The 20,853-nt window shown below is 35.0% G+C and overlaps 1 protein-coding gene and 3 long non-coding RNA genes across 5 annotated transcripts; 2 read left to right on the top strand and 2 right to left on the bottom strand.

The window, feature by feature from the left end:
* Positions 1-333: 333 nt before the first annotated feature.
* Positions 334-3,826, top strand: LOC135844425 (uncharacterized). The gene is made up of 2 exons (XR_010558524.1): positions 334-771; positions 866-3,826. It is a non-coding gene; the product is annotated as an uncharacterized LOC135844425 (long non-coding RNA).
* On the bottom strand, positions 3,803-5,668 carry LOC135844414 (uncharacterized). 2 transcript variants are annotated; one of them, XR_010558522.1, is made up of 3 exons: positions 5,311-5,668; positions 5,053-5,215; positions 3,803-4,319 (listed from the first exon to the last, which is right to left on the bottom strand). It is a non-coding gene; the product is annotated as an uncharacterized LOC135844414 (long non-coding RNA). The 2 variants fall into 2 exon arrangements; XR_010558523.1 differs by having other exon boundaries at positions 5,366-5,668.
* A 3,233-nt stretch (positions 5,669-8,901) lies between these two features.
* Positions 8,902-11,540, top strand: LOC135844402 (uncharacterized protein DDB_G0271670-like). The gene is made up of 2 exons (XM_065362601.1): positions 8,902-9,782; positions 9,881-11,540. Exons 1-2 carry the CDS (start codon positions 9,735-9,737, stop codon positions 10,943-10,945), a joined length of 1,113 nt encoding a protein of 370 aa, XP_065218673.1. The 5' UTR covers positions 8,902-9,734; the 3' UTR covers positions 10,946-11,540.
* Positions 11,541-17,620: 6,080 nt separating this feature from the next.
* LOC135841845 (uncharacterized) lies at positions 17,621-20,626 on the bottom strand. The gene is made up of 3 exons (XR_010558000.1): positions 20,424-20,626; positions 19,165-19,329; positions 17,621-18,058 (listed from the first exon to the last, which is right to left on the bottom strand). It is a non-coding gene; the product is annotated as an uncharacterized LOC135841845 (long non-coding RNA).
* Between the last annotated feature and the right edge of the window lie 227 nt (positions 20,627-20,853).

Raw genomic sequence — 20,853 nt, 5'->3', positions numbered from 1 at the left:
TTTTTACATTTTGACCAAAATTTTGGTAGTGAAAACTCAATTTTTGAATTTTTGGAGGATATTTTCGAATTTGCTGCCAATTAGGTGCATTTAAAACAATGTGACTAGAATTTCAAGTAACTGCTGAAAAAAAAAACTTTGCCTCACCTTCACCAAGGAAAGTTGAAGTAATTTATGTCGATTCTCCTAATTTTCTAATTTGAAGGACCTAAGCACAAAAGAGTTCCATGTGATCAGAGGAACTACACCAACAATAACCCATGCTAATTTGACCTGGAATTGGGAGTGACCACTCTGCATCATCTGTTACAAATACATAATTATTAACAATTGACATGTTTAGAGATTTGCAAAATTTATGTTGAAATTGAAAAAGCTTTCAAATAAGCCAGAACATCATTTTTCTCTTTTTTCATGCCAGCTATAATATGTGAAATAGGTATCTTTCTTATTCAATAGTTGATTTTGCAAATAAAAGCAATAAATTCCAAATGAACACTGAATCGCGTTGAAACAAAATGACAAGTTAGTATTGCTAAAATATGTCATAATTTTTAGAAATTGCAACACTATCAACGATTCATATCTCTTGTTGAAATACTAAATACTAATGACGTATTCCAATGGTATAAATAAATGAAAGGAAGCAGTTAGTAAACTGGTTATTAATGTTTCATTTGTGGTGAATGTCTATGCGTATGTTGGTGTTCTCATTTCTGAAACATGTTGAAAACAGTTGTAATTTTTTTATTCATTGTCGTCTGTGTCGAGGTAAGAGAAACATAATTCGTATTCATTGAATAATTCTATACCTGGTACTTGCACATGGACTCATTGTAAAACTAAATATGTAATTTAATTTCAGTTTAAGTTGCTACAAAGTAGCCATCTTGTAACAAAACATGGACAGAGAAGACAAGCATGGCCTCCCTCCAAAGATGCTAGTTCATCATCATCAAGTGGCCTGGATTCTACTTCTAGGGGCAGTGGCTCATCTATGCCAAGTGATGGTAAATCTGATCAAAGCGCATCATCTTCTTCAAGTAGTAATGATTCAGATGACAGTGATAGTTCATCTTCATCAGGCAGTAGTAGTTCTGATAGAATAGAGGTGGCTCATCTTCTTCAAGTGGGAGTGATTCTGATAGTATGGGCAGTGGCGAAGCGTGAAAAAGTTGGCATGTAAGCCAGACAGCCACAGAAGTACCTATCAATAATTGCAAAACGTATCAATTATACCTATGTATTTGGAGTATAGCCTATAGGTACTTTGATTCATGGGCAACAAGTTTACCAAATTGAAACAATTTTAGAAATAACACTCGTGATTTTAAAACTAAAAAGAGTAGCTAGGTAAGTATGGAAACAACGTTCCCGATTTGTAAACTAAAAGTAAAATAAGGTTAATAACTCGATAGGTATATCACTACCTAATTGAAACAACACTAGATTTAAAAAGTAAAAATAATAGGTAAGTATATTATCACTTATTAGGCACTAAATTTTTTTGTAGATGAGGTCGATCCTACGATCTTTTTTATCAGCAAAAAGATCAATTATTTCATCCGAACATTTTTGGGTAATTATGTTTGATTTTACCAGACCTTTTTCAATTGCCAAAGTAGGTACTTATTGTTAGATTCGAGAGGCGAAAGTTGGTCATAGTACTTCTTAAAAACGGTTTTATTCGCTTAAGGGCGCTCATGCTCCGTTCACGTGAAGCAGTTGTCACCGGAATAGTGAGGAATAACTCCAATAACTTCGTTAATTCAGGAACACATGATGCCAAATCATTCGAATTTATATATCATGCCAACAGATGCCGAGGATTTAAGTAAGCGTAAAGTGCCCTAATGCCGACCACTACTCTAATTCCAGTAATTCCGACCACCTGTCGATTTCATTCAAATGATGCCGGAACTTTTCCGGAGAAAATTTATTTCTACGTATTCCTTTTTCACAGACAAAACGGCTGACATCGTTTTTTTGTTGCTTTTTCTCATATTACGCGAAAAAATTCGATTTCTGATGATAATTCCAGATGCGGCCGACGATAGTATTAGTCGATTAGGTATCAAGCATAGACCCTTCGGCCAAAATTTCAGCTGCTCAAGTTCATGTGGTGGGAAGAAAGGGTCATTTTTCAAATTTACTGAAAATATGAGAAAAAAAGTAAAAAATTCTGATTTTTGGCCGGAAGGCCGGATCCGGCCAATGGTGGTATGAGATGATCAGGTATCTAGAAGACTGTCTTTGGCCAAAATTTGAGCTCCGGAAGTTGATTTGCGAAAGACATGGATATTTGTATTTTTTCCTGTTTTCTGAGTTGAACAGTTGAACAGCTTTACCATGTGTAGGTACACAAAACTTCAAACGCTCGCCAAACATCGAAAAATCAACATGAGCAGCTGAAAATTGGGAGATCGGTGTTTTTTGAGGTCCTCTTTCTAACAGTCCTAGTTTCATTCAAATCGGAGATTACCATGTGGGGGGCCTCCCTTGTAAGAAAAAAATGACACGTTTTTGAAATCGTCATAAAATTTTGCCACTTTTTTATCTGAAATATTTTTTGATTGCATAATTTATTTACTGACAATATTCGTTTGAATGCTTGACTTCAAAAACTTGGAATACGAAAATTCAAATTTGGAAACCACTGAAATGTTGGGTATTACTAAATGAGAACGGTCATGGGTAGATACTTCTAGAGTGATCCAATACGAGTTATTTCAGACCACAAGCACCCCTCTACCCCCTTTTGGTTAGGATTTACTGGCCAAAACAGATGACAACGAAGGTGCCCAATTCTCACAACTTTGGGAACCCCAGGATCGGTTTTGCAATTCGATCTCAAAAATGTAAGGGTGGTTTCTGGGTCGCGATATGATCCTCTTTCGAGGAAATATCGCGAAAATTTTATATCTTTCCGATGCCATTCTTTTGATAATTTTCACTTCATTTGCTACCCCTACTAGGTATGTATTATAGCCAAGACCGGTGTATTCTGTTCAAAATCAAGGTTCAAATGATTCATCATCAGTTTGTGCTTACATATACTGTTTGGAGATGACTATAGGTATAGAGATTTAATAATACGAAATGTGCACAAAAGAGCACAAAACTATTGACATCACTTTCATCCCCCTAATGAAAAGTGGTCGATTTTCATTTTCCCAGGTCGACTAAAAGGTTTTTTTAACAATTACGCGGAGGCGGGACCACAAAAAAAGAGTACGTGCACAAAAGAACACCAATGAAGCACAAATGATTGACACCACTTTCACCCCCCCTACCTGAAAGTGCTCGTCGCGGGGAATCGGACCTTTGAGGGCGCAGGAGAATGGTGAGGTTATTACTGAGCATCTGTTCGGCAAAAGTGATACTCATCGAAACGTTTTGCAAGGGTGAAGAGGCGAAGTAATTTCAAATTTACACGGACCTACACGGCCACCCAAATGAATTCAAAATCAAAATTAACCAATCAAAACCATGCACAGAAAAAAAATCGTAGTACACTAGATGAGCCAATAAGCTATCGTTGTTGTTCTTTGACGGGGGGTAAATGGACTTGCTGGGTATCCGTTTAGTGTAATATCGATGATGCAACCTATATTTGAATGAACAATTATTTTCTGCGGCGAAGTTTGTTCCTTCTTGGTGTACATTCATAGAACAAGACTTTCTTTGAAAAGCATAATGCCAATATGGTTGGTTATTAAATAGCACTGTTCATAATTTGTACTGTAACTGTACACTGATAGAAAGAGATCCTGGTTTTATTATTGTTATATGTTTTACTAGCAAATAGTCAAAGTTATTATAATTTTTTTATTTTTATTTGTAGAATGAGTAAAATAAACCAAACACCACGAAAATCCATCCAATAGTTTTTGCACAATCTGTGCCCGAAGTTCACAGTTTTCATTAAAAACCCTTACTGGTAATAAAACAGAGGTACTCGTATTGTAATGAATTCCCTTAATCCAGATTTCAATTCGTTCCATCTCTGGTAGTGATGTGTTTGGAGGTGATTAGGTACATGGTTTGAGGTGATGATGTGGTGGTTGGAGCCTGGAGGTGATCTGTAGCTGAGGTTTACATCACCCTTGGATAACAGAGGTAGTGTTTACCATCCCACGTGAATTCTTTCGGTTCCCCCTTTGGTGATGATGCGGTTGGAGGTCCCCGGGGGGCAGGCATTGAATTGCATAAGTTTGTACGACATAGTTCGCAATGTACTCGGTTTGGATAATCCTTATGTATTTTGTCACAATGATCGCCTTTTGTAGTCCTACTTCGTACTAGGTTATATGAGCCATCTGAAAAGACCAACATTTACATTACCTACCTTAGAACATTTTGTTTGTTGTAGATTACCTATTTTACCTCTTTTATAGCCTACATTAGGTATATGTATTTTATATCTGCTTAATAAATTGAAGTGCTATTTTCTTTGTTATACCATCACTGCCAAAGAAATTAGTGAAAAATGACTCAAAATGTTCAGCTTAAAGCGCAGGTGTTTGTACTGAAATTCGTTTTGCGATTAGTGCCCTTAAAAAGCTGTAATTAAGCTTCAAAGTTTTGATGACATCACGAAAATGAGGTCATCAAGAACTTCCCATGCAAAAAATGGTACACGGAAAAAAAAATTATGGATAATTTTTACTATTTTATACAGTAACCGGATCCCATTCAAAAATATTGCGATTTTTACTATGAGATTAGTAAATTTTACTATGAGAGTAATAAATTTTACCTAATTCTATAGTAAAATGTATTTTTTGGCTGAGTAAAAATCACTATTATTTTTGGATTGGATCCGGTTACTGTACTGAAATAGTAATTTTTATTGTTTTTTTTTTTTCAGTGTAGTACTACTTCCAGTAGTAACAATTTGAACTTTTCAGGTAGTAACTATCTACTGCACTATTACAGTAGGTACTACTTACCTACTGAACTTCAGTAGGTACTTGAAACTATAAAAATAGTAAACAAGGTAGCGGTTTTTGGCGATACTAGCAGTTTTTTTCGTGTTATTTTACTGCCTACCTGGGAAGTATGTACCACCTTTCGTATGTGCATAATTCAACTTCATCACGATTTTCAGGCGTATAAACCCATTCTTTAGTAGTTCTTGAATTCACATTCAAACAGTCTGGCTCTGGACTTTTAGGATGACTATTACACACGTAACATCTTATAGTAGCGTTTCCTACATTGAAAAATTAACGATTAGAACATGATTTTTACGCGAACAAACTAACTAATTCAATACATTTAGGCGTAAGTAGCTATTTGTTCACTCACAATATATGTATTTATGTTGCATTTCATCAAATAGGTACGTATTATAAATTTTTACCTGTAGAAACGTAAAACGCCAAAATAAACGCGAAAATTGAAACGAAACTGTAACTACACATTATTAGACTACCTATCACTGTTTTTCAGGAAATCGGAATCTAGTTATACATACAATTTTCACGATCGAGAATTGTTGAATTCTCAATATCACTTGTAGAATGAAACTAGACTACTCAACTTTTTCCGTATTTTAAATGTTAGGTATTTCATAAATTACACAAGAGCAAAAAAAAAAGTACAACATATACTGAACTGGCACATACCTACCCGAAAGAAAAAACAATACGTTCAGTAAAATGGACCAATCAAAAGAAACGATGAGAAATCATTTATTACGAGACTTTATGTAGAAACACAAATCATTCAAAACCACATTGCCCCAGAATTGGAAACTTATTGTTGATGACGTCATAGCAGTACCTAGGTTCATACATTCCACTGTTTTTTTTTTCAGTTTTCATTTCAACATTTTTGGTTAGGTAGGTAGTAGGTACCTACCACATGGGAGAAATTCTGTTTTCAACTTTTTAGTGGAAATTAGAGAATTTACGTAAAGTTTCCTGTGCGCAAACAAGTTACGTTTTCCCCGAATTATGTGGAAACCACTTGCAGCCATTATTAGGTACCTACTACCTAGATATGGCTGTAATGACTACAAATGTAGCCAAAAAACATGAAATTTGCTAAATTTACTCCCCCTTTGACTCAGTCTGGGAGCTTTGGCAGCATTCGAGGATCAGCATACCTATAAAAGCAGATTCAGCATGAAAAATTCTATATTTAGGCACCAATTTGAGCCATCAGTTTTCTTGACTGAAAGTTCAGAAAAATTGTGAACTATCGAGCTTTCTTTGAGCTTTAGAGTATCTTTTGAGACTATCCCCAGCTTTCAGTTATTTTGGCAGGATTGCATTAGGTACTCCCAGACTGTTTTTGAGAGATGTGAGGTTCACAAAAATAATTGCGCAGGTGCCACAAGATTAAGATTGTCTTTCAGCATAAATACATTTGGCCTTTTGTGATTCCATTTTTATTAGGAACTTTTCTGCTCTTCATTTCAGCATTTAATAAACACAAAATATGAATCATTATAACGTAGGCTGTAAAAAAGGTAAAATACTCTACAACAAACAAAATGTTCTCACTACCTCTGTTATCCAAGGGGGTTAACTTTAACTGCAAATAGAATAACCGAAAACTGTAACCAAATGAACAACCACCATACCAAGTCATCGCACCTCCAACCGTGTTATCACCTACAAACACATCACTACCAGTCGATGGTGTTTTGGAAGAAGGGCAAAATTGTATTTTCAAAACGACAAAGTAAAACGGGAATTACTATTGCATAATATGGAAAGCATTTAGGAGTGAGGATGCAGTTTCAGGGCCTGCATTAGGGATATGAGAACGCATACCAAAACAATTTATTTTATTCGGATAAATTGATTTGTAATGATGAGAAAAATAAAATAAAAATGTTTGGTGAAGTTTGGCCCTTTTACTTACTTATTACTATATTTTCACAGTATGTCTAAAAAGGCCAAACTGCACTCTTTCATCTATTTTGAACAGTTAAAAATTAAAGAATTAAATTGTTCACCCCCTCGAGAAGATGAATCAAAGGTAAATTTCGTTGCTGTTCTACTCACCCCTTCCCAAACTTACAAAATTAATCTTAATTAATCGACAGGCATTGTTTTTTTTTTCAGGAGGGAAAGAAATAGCAGAATGTTTCTGATACTTTCTCTTTGGAATTCGAAAAGTATAAAAATTTTCCAAATGAAAATAATTATTCAAAATAAATTCTTATCAGCTAAAATTTTTTTAAAAATCTACCACAAAATTGGAACAATATACATTCATAAACTTTATTAGAGAGATGGAATCCAGAGACTGCAAACTGCAACCACATAACCTAAACCAGGCAACCCATCATCAAGGTAGCGGGTACTTTTAATGCTTGTCTTAAAATTTTTTAGCGGTGACCCATAAAGTTATTTCGCTATCGGATGTAAAATTTCACGTCCGATCAAATACCGTAAACGATTTTTGAATCCGACCACCCCTTCTCCCTCAAATTGAGGATTTTTGTGACCTGAGGGGAAGTAGCTGGGGAAAAGGGGAAAAGCATAAATTTAAGAGGGAAAATTTTAAAATTATAGGACCGTTGACAACTTATTCTGATTCACAATTTAACGCCCTTTCCAACGGTGATATTAGTTTTCAGATCAAATCGGCCATTCTCATGAAATTCGCGAGTTTACGTAATATTTTTGAGAAACTGTAACACAAGATAAAACTTATTCAATTTTCTGGGTAAGTATGGGTTCTTGGCTTGAAGTAATAGTGTTCTTCTCATTTTCAATTGTCAGTGTTGCTCTTATAGTTGAACTTATAAACAAATATTTCATCTTGGGTCTAGGTAAAAATGGTTCAGATACGCAGAATGTAAAAATATCAACGAAATTCAGTCGCAGTTTGTCCCTTTTTTACTATTTGAGTCAGTTTGGCCCTAAAAAATTGACACTTTGGCCCTTTTTTAAAATTTTGGAATCAGTTTGGCCCTAAAAATCGACATTCGCATTTTTCACCAAAACAGATTGGCCCTACACCTTGAAAAAAAACCAGTTTGGCCCTTCTTCCAAAACACCATCGCAGTGATGGAACGAATTGAAAACTGCAGTATTAAGGGTAGGTATTCATTACCTCTGTTATTATCAGTACCTAACGATTTTTAATGAAAACTGTGAACTTAGGACAGTGATTGTGCAAAAACTATTAGATGGATTTATTTTACTAATTCTACAAAAAAAAAAAAAAAAAAAAAAATGAAAAAATTATACTTACTTAGGTAGGTACCTAATAACTTTGACTATTTCCTAGTAAAAAATAATAACATTAATAAAACCGAGGATCTCTTTCTATCAGTGCACAGTTACAGTACCTACAATTATGAACAGTGTTTTTTAATAACAACCATTTATATTGGCATTTAACTATGCTTTCCAAAAAAAGTCTTGTTCTATGAATGTACACCATCATCGATATTACACTAAATGGATACCCAGCAAGTACATTTTAGTCGGAGGGCCCGCATAAGGATCACCTGCACCCCCTGCCGATCCTCCGGGGCAAATTTTTTCTTAAAGGGAGAGACCTAAGGAACATTTCTAGCCCTGGTCCTCAAAAAAAAGTGGCCCTACTTACAAAATGGCGGCCATTTTTGGTTGCCCACTTGTCTCAAAATCAACCTTTTCTTTTTTTTACACTTGAACGATCCAACCTGCTCATAGATCGTTTGAAAATATTCCATTCGAATTACTTTTTACTGCAGAATTCAAATTTCGGATAAAATAAATTTTTGTGTCCAGCTCCAAGGGGGGAGGGGGAGGGGTACCGGACTGAAATTCGGCGGAAATGGGGTTAAAAGTCGAGTGTGGTATCGAAATATTGGTGTTTTTGGTTAAAAATTACGATTTTGACGTTCATTTAGAAGTTCATTCGAGTATTGATAGGTACTTTTTACACGTTTTGTTACAATTGTATTGTGACTAAATATGTACCTATATCAACAAAAAAATGTTTCAATTTTCACTCAGAATATTTTTTGTACTTACGAAATTGTGTTTTTCACTCGTAGAAACCTATGTACTTACTTATATTTTGGCACCACACTCGATGTTTCCAACATTTTCCCACAAAGTTGGATTTAGTACCGCATCTTTCGAGTCCCTGTTGCCATTGGAACAAGAATTTCCATCTGCTGAAGAAAAAAAAAATTGCCTCATTTTCACCAGGGAAAGTTGAAGTAATTTATGTCAGTTCTCCTAATTTTCTAATTTGGGAGACCTAGGTATTTGTACAAAAGAGTTCCGTGTGATCAGAGGAACTACACCAACAATAACTCGGCTAATTTGACCTAGAATCGGTGCTGACCACATCTGCATCATCTGTTACAAATCAAATACATATTAAAAATTGACATGTTTAGAGAATTGCAATGTTGAAATTGAAAGCTTTCAAATAAGCCAAAACATCATTTTTCTATTTTTTCATGCCAGCTATAATAGATATGTGAAATAGGTATCTTCTTATTCAATCGTTGATTTTGCAAATAAAAGCAATAAATTCCAAATGAACACTGAATTGTGTTGAAAAAAAAATGGCAATGTAAGTAATATAGCTAAAATATGTCATAATTTTTAGAAATTGCAACATTATCAACGATTCATTTCTCTTGTTGAAATACTAATGACGTATTCCAATGGTATAAATAAATGAAAAGAAGCAGTAAGTAAACTGGTTATTAATATTTCATTTGTGGTGAATGTCTATGTGTAGTTGGTGTTCTCATTTCTGAAACAATGTTGAAAACAGTTGTAATTTTTTTATTCATTGTCGTCTGTGTTGAGGTAAGAGAAACATAATTTGTATTCATTGAATAATTCTGTACCTGGTACTTGCACATAGACTCATTGTAAAACTAAATTTGTACCTAATTTAATTTCAGTTTGAGATGTTACACAGTAGCCATCTTGTAACAAAACATAGACAGAGAAGACAAGCATGGCCTCCCTCCAAAGATGCTAGTTCATCATCATCAAGTGGCATGGATTCTACTTCTGGGGGCAGTGAATTTGAAGGTAGTGGCTCATCTATGCCAAGTGATGGTAAAACTGATCAAAGCGCATCATCTTCTTCAAGTAGTAATGATTCAGATGACAGTGATGGTTCATCTTCATCAGGCAGTAGTAGTTCTGATAAAGGTGGCTCAACTTCTTCAAGTGGGAGTGATTCTGATAGTATGGGTTCATCTTCGAGTCAAGGCAAATCTGATGACAGTGGTGATTCATCTTCATCTGGTAGTAGTGGTTCATCTTCCTCAAGTAGTAGTGATTCAGACAACAGTGGTTCATCTTCTTCAGGTAGTAGCAGTTCTGATAGCAGTGGTATATCATCTATAAGTGGAAGTAATTCTGATAGTATGGGTTCAGCTTCTTCAAGTCAAGGCAAATCTGATGACAGTGGTGATTCATCTTCCTCTAGTAGTAGTGGTTCTGACAGCAGTAGTTCATCTTCTTCATCTTCCTCAAGTAGTAGTGATTCAGACAATAGTGGTTCATCTTCTTCAGGTAGTAGCAGTTCTGATAGCAGTGGTACATCATCTACAAGTGGAAGTGATTCTGATAGTATGGGTTCAGCTACTTCAAGTCAAGGCAAATCTGATGACAGTGGTGATTCATCTTCCTCTAGTAGTACTGGTTCTGACAGCAGTAGTTCATCTTCTTCAAGTAGCAGTGATTCAAATAGCAGTGGTTCATCTTCAAGCAGTAGCAGTTCTGATAGCAGTGGTTCATCTTCAAGCCAAGGTAAACCTGATGATAGCAGTGATTCATCTTCATCTGGCAGTAGTAGTTCAGATGGTAGTGGTTTATCTTCTTTAGGTAGTATGAGTTCTAATAGTAGTGGTTCATCTTCTTCAAGTGGGAGTGATTCTGGTAGCATTGAATACCAAGGCAGACAAGTTAATAACGCCACCAGAAACACCAGAAATATAATTTCTGTATCCTTTTAGGATGCAAAACGCAGTTGGGCTTAATATGTCCACACTAACAGGAGTCAATATGAACTAGTGCCTGCATTTATCTTACTTAGTGATAATGGTGAAATTACTATAAATAACAAAGACAGTATCTTTGATGGCCGGATTTGAGAATGGGGACATTGTAGTGTGTGCTTTCAAACATGGTTTCTACATCAATGATAAATTAGTTCCTTTGGAAAACTGGGCCATTGATTTCCCCCTACTGTACTACCAGTCTGGAAAAATCCAATATTTTTGTCTCAATGTTTACAAAGATGGTGCTCTGAGATATATAAATATTGGAGGAAGGTAGGCAACTGCCAGCAGTAATGTGAAATTATAAATCTGAAACTAATATTCATTAATGGAAGTGGAAGCTGCTCCTTGAAAGATCATTTTCTATTCACAGGAATTTTCTAGTCTAGGTTCTTCTTATGTATTACATTTTTAAACTTGGCACTGAAGCACATATTGCCTCCTCAATGGGAACTTCTGAGTTACAGATGATCCACTTATTTTTTTACTGATTACCTAATTATTTTGTATATTGGAGTAATTATCAATAAAATAAAATTTTTGCACTCAATTGAGCATTTTTTCATCATTTAATATCAATTACTTACGTAACATTCCATGTACTTAATTACATTGCTTAAAGTGGTTAGTGCTTACAAAAGTTTATTTTCATCAAAATGGAATCTTGAAGTTGAAAATATGTAACATGACTTCTAACTGCCTCCAATTGATGTTGGGGTTGAAAGCGGGGTGAATCCATCTATGTACTCATACGAGTATCTACACAATTTCAACTTTCTACCTTAAATGGATAAAAAGGGGATATTCAATTTTTCGAAAATTTGCTGAACTCGAGGATGCAGAACTGCTCAAAATGGCTTGAAACGCATTCAAATTTATTTAAGAGATTAAAAATAGGGAACATATAGGTACCTGCCGATGAGTGCCAAATTTAAATATGCATGTTATTTTGATGCTATTTTGTTTGAATCCAAAATTTTTCTGAGAATTCCAATCTTCTTTTGAAAGTTTGAAAAATACCTCTCTATATCAACTCAGCCATCAAAGTAGATTTTCATGGTCTTTGGTTTTTAGATTCTTGACTTTCCATTGGCAATATTTTGGTACTCTTCAACTTCAGGACTGTGGAAGTCCATCCACCATCATATACTTACCTACCACCTATTGAGAATTGAGATCAAATTTTTGAAGGTGCTGAAAAGGTTGTTCGCGTAAAAATCATGTTCTAATCAACTATTTTTTAATGTAAGTAGGTAACGCCGATATACGATGTTACAACTGCAGTGTACATTCTGTTCGCATTAATGTTAGCTATGTACGTGTGCAATGATACATGCACGTGTGTGCACATACGTGCATGTATCATTGCACACGTACATAGCTAACAGATGAGTGTAGAGATTTAATAATATTCACTTCTCCCCCCTAATGAAAAGTGGTCGATTTTTATTTCCCCAGGTCGACCAAAAGGTTTTTTAACAATTAAGGGGGAGAGGACCACACAAAAGAGTATGTGCACAAAAGACACCAATGAAGCACAAATGATTGACACCACATTCACCCATCTACCTGAAAGTGCTTGTTGTGGAAATGGACCTTTGAGGGGAAATTCATGCACAACGAAGTGCACAGGGGAAAGGTGAGGTTATTACTGAGGATCTGTTCGGCGCAAGTGATGCTCACCGAAACGTTTTGCAAGGGTGAAGAGGCGAAGTAATTTCTTTACACGGATTAAAGGCTCATTTATAATGGTAATTGAAAAACATGAAATAAAATAATTAAAAAGTTCATCTGTCGTTTTTCAATGAAACCATTTATAATCAGTAATTGAAATTCCTGTGATTTTTCATTGAAAAGTTGGAATTTTAAATTTTTCAATTAGTTACTTTTGCTAGTTTTTCAATTACCATTATAAAAGAGCCTTTACACGGCCACCAAATTTGAATTCAAAATCAAAATTAGGTAACCAATCAAAACCATGCACAGAAAAAAATCGCAGTAATAACTAGATGAGCCAATAAGCTATCGTTGTTGTTCTTTGACGCGGGGTAAATGGACTGGCTTGGTATCCATTTAGTGTAATATCGATGATGCAACCTATACAGAGTGGCGCAAAAGTCAGTATTCCGATTTTCACGTTTAGTTTTTCGTAAATAAATGAAAAAATAAGCATCCTAGAAAAAAACTAATGACATTATGTCGATTGGAAATTTAGTTTGCAAATTTTCCAAAATTATTTCGAAAATTCACAAACTGTTTCATAAAAATCGGTCTGGAGGCGGAAATAAGCACTCTACGGAAAAATGAAGTCGAGGAAAATTGTAGAGAATTAAATTTCCAATCGACATAATGTCATTAGTTTTTTTCTAGGATGCTTAGTTTTTGATTTATTTACGAAAGACTTCTGAATACTGACTTATGCGCCACTCTGTATTTGAATGAACAATTATTTTCTGCGGCGAAGTTTGTTCCTTCTTGGTGTACATTCATAGAACAAGACTTTTTTTGACAAGCATAAATGCCAATATATCGTTGGTTATTTAAAAAAACACTGTTCATAATTTGTACTGTAACTGTACACTGATAGAAAGAGATCCTGGTTTTATTATTGTTATATTTTTTACTAGCAAATAGTCAAAGTTATTATAATTTTTTCATTTTCATTTGTACATATGAAGGGTGGTTTTCCAAAACGCATTAAGTCCATTTTTTTCGAAATTGATTTTTTCGCGCCATTTGGTTAGTGACGTCAGGACACATCATCTGAGACGCATACCTACCTAAAATACCTATTTTATCCATGTTCTTTCCAGCTTTTTGTGAAATTGTTGAAATGCGCTTGATTTTCCAAAACGCATTAAGTCCATGTTTTTTAACACTTGTAGAATCGCTTGTTCCCATACGAACTGATTTTTAAAATTTTATAGTATGTTGTATATGTGCATCCTTAGGAAGTATCGCCACAGAAATTTTCAACCCCCTCCCCCCCATATTTACCCCTCAAAAATGACGTTTTCAGTTTTTTAACTTATTTTATGGTATTTAACAATGACGATTGCGAGGTACATTTTAGAAACACTTTTTTTGGACGTATTTTTGACCCAATACCTTTTTCGAAATTTTTGCGGTGGTGCGCCATGTTAGAAAATTGGGAAATGTGTGTGTGTGTGGGGGGGGGGGGGTGAAATGGGAATTTTGGGGAAAATGACTATCAACGAGTAGGGTGTCGTTTTCTTATGATTCGATATCGCTGAGCACGAATATGACGTTAGATTTTGTTTTACACCCCCACAGCCCCTCCGGAGCCCTCAGCCCCCACCTCAATTTTCACTATTTTGGGAATGAAGTTACTTTGATGACGTTGGTGTCATTGTCTTATAATTCGATACCACTGAGCATGAATATGGCGTCAAATTTTCTCCTACACTGAAACTGCCCCTCCGGAGCCCTCAGCCCCCTCCTGAATTTCTATTCATTTTTGAAATAAAGTTATGTACTTTGATGAATTGTGGTGTCGTTTTCGTTGTTTTCTTATGATTCGATACTCACTTAGCCCTCTCCTAAATTTCCACCATTTTCAAAATTAAGCTGCTTTTACAACATGGAATCTTTTTCATACGAATTTCGCGCTCAGCAGTATCAAATCACAAGAAAACGACATCAATATCAACGTAATTCGAAAATATAAGGCAAAAACTTTCAAAAAATCACAATTCCTCAGAAGTGAAATACAAACATAATTTTTGATAAGAGGTTTTGAATTGAATGGTAATATGCAAGCTGGAAAGGAGAAAAGGCAGAAAAATGTACTTTTTGCGTGGTGTTTTTTTTAATTCTTCAATTTGTGCACTCGCGATTGAAAATAAACAGTAAGTAGTAGGAACCATTTTGTTGGAAATTGATTTTCCTACAAGATGGTACTTTCATTTTATAATTATCTTATAGTTACCTCATAATTTTCCTGAATGAATGCTAATTTTCAACATAAAACGTCTAGTGGTTTTCCAAAACGCATTAAGTCCATGTTTTTCAACACTTGTTGAATCTCTTGTGCAACATTCAACTCAACACCGCGTGTTGGATCATATCAAGCTATACCTAAACTTCAATGTTAGGTTGGTTGCATACTCAAAATAAGCCCTCTAATGAAATGGGAGTATGTTTTATGCTTTTTCTCGGAACTTACTTTTGGGACTTAATGCGTTTTGGAAAACCACCCTTCATATGTAGAATGAGTAAAATAAACCAAACCCTACGAAAATCCATCCAATAGCCTGGTTTTTGCACAATCTCTGTCCAAAGTTCAAATTTTTCATTAAAAACCCTTACTGGTAATAACAGAGGTATTGTAATGAATTCCCTTAATCCAGATTTAAATTCGTTCCATCTCTGGTAGTGATGTGTTTGGAGGTGATTAGGTACATGGTTGGAGGTGATGATGTGGATGGTGGTTGGAACCTGGAGGTGAGATGACTTGGTGTGGTGGTTGTTCGTTTGGTTACGGCTTTCGGTTATCTGTAGCTGAAGTTTACACCCTTGGATAACAGAGGTAGTGAGTACCGTCAATTGTGATTTCTTTCGATTTCGCCTTTGGTGATGACGTAGTTCTAGGTGCCTGGGGGCAGGCATTGAATTGCATTTATTTGTACCACATTCTTCGCAATGTACTCTGCCTTGAGACTCCCTTATACTTTGTCACAATAACCGCGAATATTATTGCTTTCTCGTATTAGTTGATATGAGCCATCTGAAAAGACTAACGTGTACATTAGCTTCAAAAAAAATACCATTCAATCAACTTTTAAAGTTGCAAAAGTATGTAATACTAGGGGGCTCCGCCCCCTGGCCGCTTCGCGGCCTCACCCCCATCACAGAGAAACAGAAGAAATATCTCTGAGATAGCTGATAGTGATCAAAATTCCCAGTAAGCATGATGTGACATCAATATCACAGTGATGTCATTTTGTGATGTGTATAGGGACATTACAAAGTAGCTTTGGAGTGTAAAAAGAAATGTTGAGAGGCACTGTCTCAAAAATATAACTTTGATGATATCGCATAGAAATCACTAAAAAATATCACTCTGATATAATTTTGTGATGTGTAAGGTTCCTGTGGCATTTTTACCTCACACTATACCTACCTACCAACCATAAATCTGCTTAGGGATTGTCATATGACAATTTTCATTTTTGAACTTTACCTCAGAAAACAGATATAGGTATTGTTGGTTGTTTCCTGTTGACAAAATAAAATAGATACCTACTTACCAAAAATAAGTAGGTATTCATTTTATTCAGAGAAATTTGCCTATATTGTTAGCCAATTAATTTTCCAATTTCCCGAAACATGATTATAAATTACATCAAGAGTTGAGAGTGGGCAGTGACGTCGTGATAGGGGGTGGAAGGGGGAGGGTGAGTCGTTCCCCAGTCAAAAATCCAGTCGTCCAAGTCGTCCTATATTCGCCTCAGTCGTCCAACTCGACTCCTCTGTGACGTCAGAATGTCCAAGACATTACATAAGTCTGTTTTTAACCTTCAAAATTGTGATTACTCTATTAACATCATGTATGTTCCCAGCCACATAGGTACATATCACTGAAAACGAAACTGTTGATAGCTTAGCAAAAACATCCGCTGTCTCCTCCCTTCTTACTTCTCTCACTCCTGACAATATTAATTCTCTAATTACTCACAACACTTTTACCAACTGGCAGATTTTTTGGTCACAACAAACTTCAAACAAACTCTTCCAACACAAAAAAACAACACTTCCCTGGGAAAATCTATGCCACCTGAACAGAAAAGAAGAAATCCTCATTACCAGACTAAGAATAGGTCATACAAAAATTACACATAATTCAGAAAAAGTTGAAGTCAGAAAAACCGAATTCTTACATTAAAATTGACGTTGTTCTACTTTTCTAATTACTTTTCCAAAACGTTTGCCCGAGCGAATCCTTTTATGAATGTTAAGAATACGAAAATTAAACAGAAAAATTCCTGGAATACTTACCTATAATTCTCAAAGTGTACGAAAAATGACTTCTTTCATCAAAAATTGAGGTTGTTCTACGCTTTAAATCATAAATTTTCGTAAACTTTTGCCCTCGCTTCGCTCGGGCCATTCAAGATACTCCTTTTGAAAATGTTAAGAAAATGAAAATCAAACAGAAAAATTCCAGAAATACTTACTCATAAAGTCATAATACTCAAAGCGTTTTTTCTGAACAGAACCACTAGATTTTCAAAATTGTTTGATATCATAGTGATCTCAGCACGTTGAAATTTTAATTATTGCGGCAAAATTACAATTTTTGTGCCTCCCCCCCCCCAACCAGAGAAACCCTTCAACCCTTCGCGACGTCACTGAGAGTGAAAGGCTTATTCTCAACTGGGCCCTTTTGAAGTGTTTTGCATACTGGGCCCACTCCCCCTTAGTTAGATCCACCACTGCAAGTTGGAATAAATAATTATTTTCTTCACTGAACGGTGTAGTTCTTGTTGATGCACATTCATTCATAGAACAAGACTTTCTTTAGAAAGCATAAAAATGCCAATATGGTTATTTAAAAAAAAACTATCATATTATTATAAATATTGCAAACTGATACATAGAAAGAGAACCTTAGTTTTATTATTGTTTTATTTTTTACTGGTGAATAATAGTCAAAGTTGTTATTAGGTACTTAATTTTATCAATTTTTATTCGTAAAACGAATTACCTACCTAATTTATTAAAAATATTACCAAATTGTTTCCTTTACTTATCAATTAATTTTCAATACTCCAGTTAAAGTAAGCGAAATTAGAATCGGTTCCATCTGTGCTAATGACATGTTTGGAGGTGCTGACGTGGTTGTAGGAGGTGGCGGAGTGGTTGTAGGTGGTGGTGTTTTTGGATATGAGGGCACTGCCCGGCCACCTGACTGTGAATTGCAGCGATCTGAATAACAAACTTCGCAACGTCCTTTTCCATAACTTAAAAGAACTTTATATGATTCACACCAACCGTCCTTTCCAGAATGGCCTATAATAGCCCCCGTTCGTATTATTATTCGATCATCTGAAAAGGCAAACATTTACATTAGGTAGCTTAGAACATTTTGTTTGTTGTAGATTACATTGGGCAACATTTTTCGACTTTTTTTTTGCGTGTGTGTGTTTGGGTTGAAAATGGGCTTAATCGATAGTTTGGACCCTAAAACAAAAAACAGAGTTGGTTTTTTAAATTTGAGTTGTTTTTGTGGTCAGAAGAGTTTGTCTAAGTTGCGAATATGGCCGTTTTTGCCTTACTTCAAGAGTTTGAACTCTCTAAATTTGAAACAGTGAAATTTCACTGCTTAGCAGTCACGGAATTTTGCCTTTTTAAAAGCAGTAGTTTTTGACTGCAAAACAGTAGAAAATCTACTGAATTGGCCAGTAAAAATGGTTTTTTACTAACCAATTCAGTAGATTTTTCACTGTTTTGCAGTCAAAAACTGCTGCTTTTAAAAAAGCAAAATGTCGTGACTGCTAAGCAGTGAAATTTCGCTGTTTCAAATTTAGAGAGTAGCGATATTCGTATGGCGTATTGTTTTGCGAAAAAACCTAGATCATTTTCGGATTCTACATACTTTTTTAAGTAACCAATTTCCCCGATTTTTGATTTTCAAAGTTTCAAGCGCATAAAACTAGTTTTTCTAGATACAAAAAATTCAATTTGTACTATACGTGTGAACACAGTTCCACGCCACAATTACATGGTGGAGAGTAACGCCAGAAATCAAAATCGGTAAAGTACCTAGTTCAGGTACTTGAAAAAGTGTGTAGAATCCGAAGTCGCTACAAACTCGTGAAGTAGGGCAAAAACGACCATTTTCGTAACTTTGACAGTCTCTCCTGACCACAAAAACAACTCAAATTGAAAAACCCCACTCTGTTTTTTGTTTGGTATAAAGTATCGATTATATAAGCCCATTTTCAACCCGAACACAAATATGCGGTTGCATAGTGTAATTTTACCTCTTTTAGCCTATGTTTTAATGATTCCTACTTCCTGTTCATTAAATGCTAAAATAAAGAGCAGAAGGAATATGGAACTCCACTCATTTTTTAAGTTTCGTAAATGTGGAGTTGTGGGTGTCAAAGAAACCCGAATGAGAAAAATCAACGTTTCATTTTATTGCTTACCTTCGTCTCCTGCCTGAATGTATGCACATCCTTCATCGTGCAAGGGTCTTAAAATACCTTTTCTAAATGTGTTTGTCCAAGTTTGCGAATTCACATTTAGACAGTTTGGATCTGAAGTGGGGTAAAAATTATGTGAACACGTGTAACATTCTCTGGCAGCGTTACCTACATTAAAAATTAGTTGATTAGAACATGATTTCTACGCGAACAAATTAATTCAATACATGTAGACGCAGGGCTTTTTTTGTGGGGGGACTCGGGGCCCAAAGGAAAGTTCGTAAATATCGAAAAATTTTCATAAAAATTAAAGAAGTGAACAAATTTGAAAAAAAAGAAAAAATGAATAAATTTTGGTAACTTTTTCAAAAATTTTTGAATCATCAGAATAGTAAAAAGCGAAACCGAGATCAAAATTACTTACGATGAAAATTTGGAAATCACTCTGAATCTAAAATTTCGCATTCAAGTTTGTACCTCAGTATCAGAGTGTCTACTGGCAAGAAAATAGCAAGATAGCAAGAAAATATGTAGTATAGAAATTCCTTCAAAAAGCAAGAAAATTTCCAAAGAATCCAAAAATCTCTGAAAAATTGAAGTTATTCCATCAATTTTGAAAAATGTTGGGATCAGAAAAATTGAATCCTTTCATTAAAATTGATGTTGTTCTACTTTTCGAATTACAAATTTTCTAACGCTTTTGCACTCGCTTCGCTCGGGCTATTCAAAATGCTATTTTCAAACATTTTAAAAATTCAAAAATTGAGTAAGTACATATAAAATTCCAAAAATACTCGTAATACCAAAACTGTTTGAAAAGTGCGAAATTTTTATTTTTTCTGAACAGAACCACTAACTGTTCAAAATTTTTGATACTATTATGCTCTGGTGAAAATGTAAAATAAAAACATACTCACAAAATGGTTGTTTTTTCGTTTTTTGGACCAATTTTTTCACCAAATTTTTGCTCTCGCTTCGCTCGAGCAGTAATTTTGCCTTCGTTTCAATCAAATAATGATTCATTAAGAAGGGTTTTCGAAAATAATTTGGTGGGGTACATCGATTTTTTCTCAAAAATTCAAATTATGTACAGTGCGATGAGGGGGGGGGATGAAAATTAGGGACTTGCAACTTCAATTTAGCGTCCCCCTCAGAAAAGAAATACAAAAAAATGCCTGTGTAGACGTAAGTAGCTATTTGTTCACTCGCAATAATTATGTTGCATTTTATCGAATAGGTATGTACATAAGAAAAATTCTAACCTTTTAAAACATAAAACGTCAAAATGAACGCGAAAATCGAAACAAAACTGTAATTACTCATCCTTAGACTATCACTGTTTGTCACAAAATCTGAATCTACGTATCTAGTTATATGATTTTTACTATCGAGGAGTGTTAAGTTCTCAATTCCACTTGTAGAATGAAGTAGCCTGCTCAACTTTTCCGTAGTTCAATATTTTTAAATAAATTCCATAGATTGCACAAGAGCAAAAAAAAAATTTGCAAGATTTTATCAAAGAGAAAAATTACAACATAGGTACTGAACAGAAAAGAACGCATACTCGATAGAAAAACAATACGTTCAGTAAAATAAACCAATTGAAAGAAATGATGAGAAATCATTTATTACAAGACTTAATGTATAGAAACAAATTCAAAACCACATTGCCCAAGAATTGGAAACTTTTTA

The sequence above is a fragment of the Planococcus citri genome, chromosome 1, assembly GCF_950023065.1.
Source record: "Planococcus citri chromosome 1, ihPlaCitr1.1, whole genome shotgun sequence".
NCBI classification, from domain to species: Eukaryota; Metazoa; Arthropoda; class Insecta; order Hemiptera; family Pseudococcidae; genus Planococcus; species Planococcus citri.
This window is presented reverse-complemented; position numbering and strand designations above follow the sequence as displayed.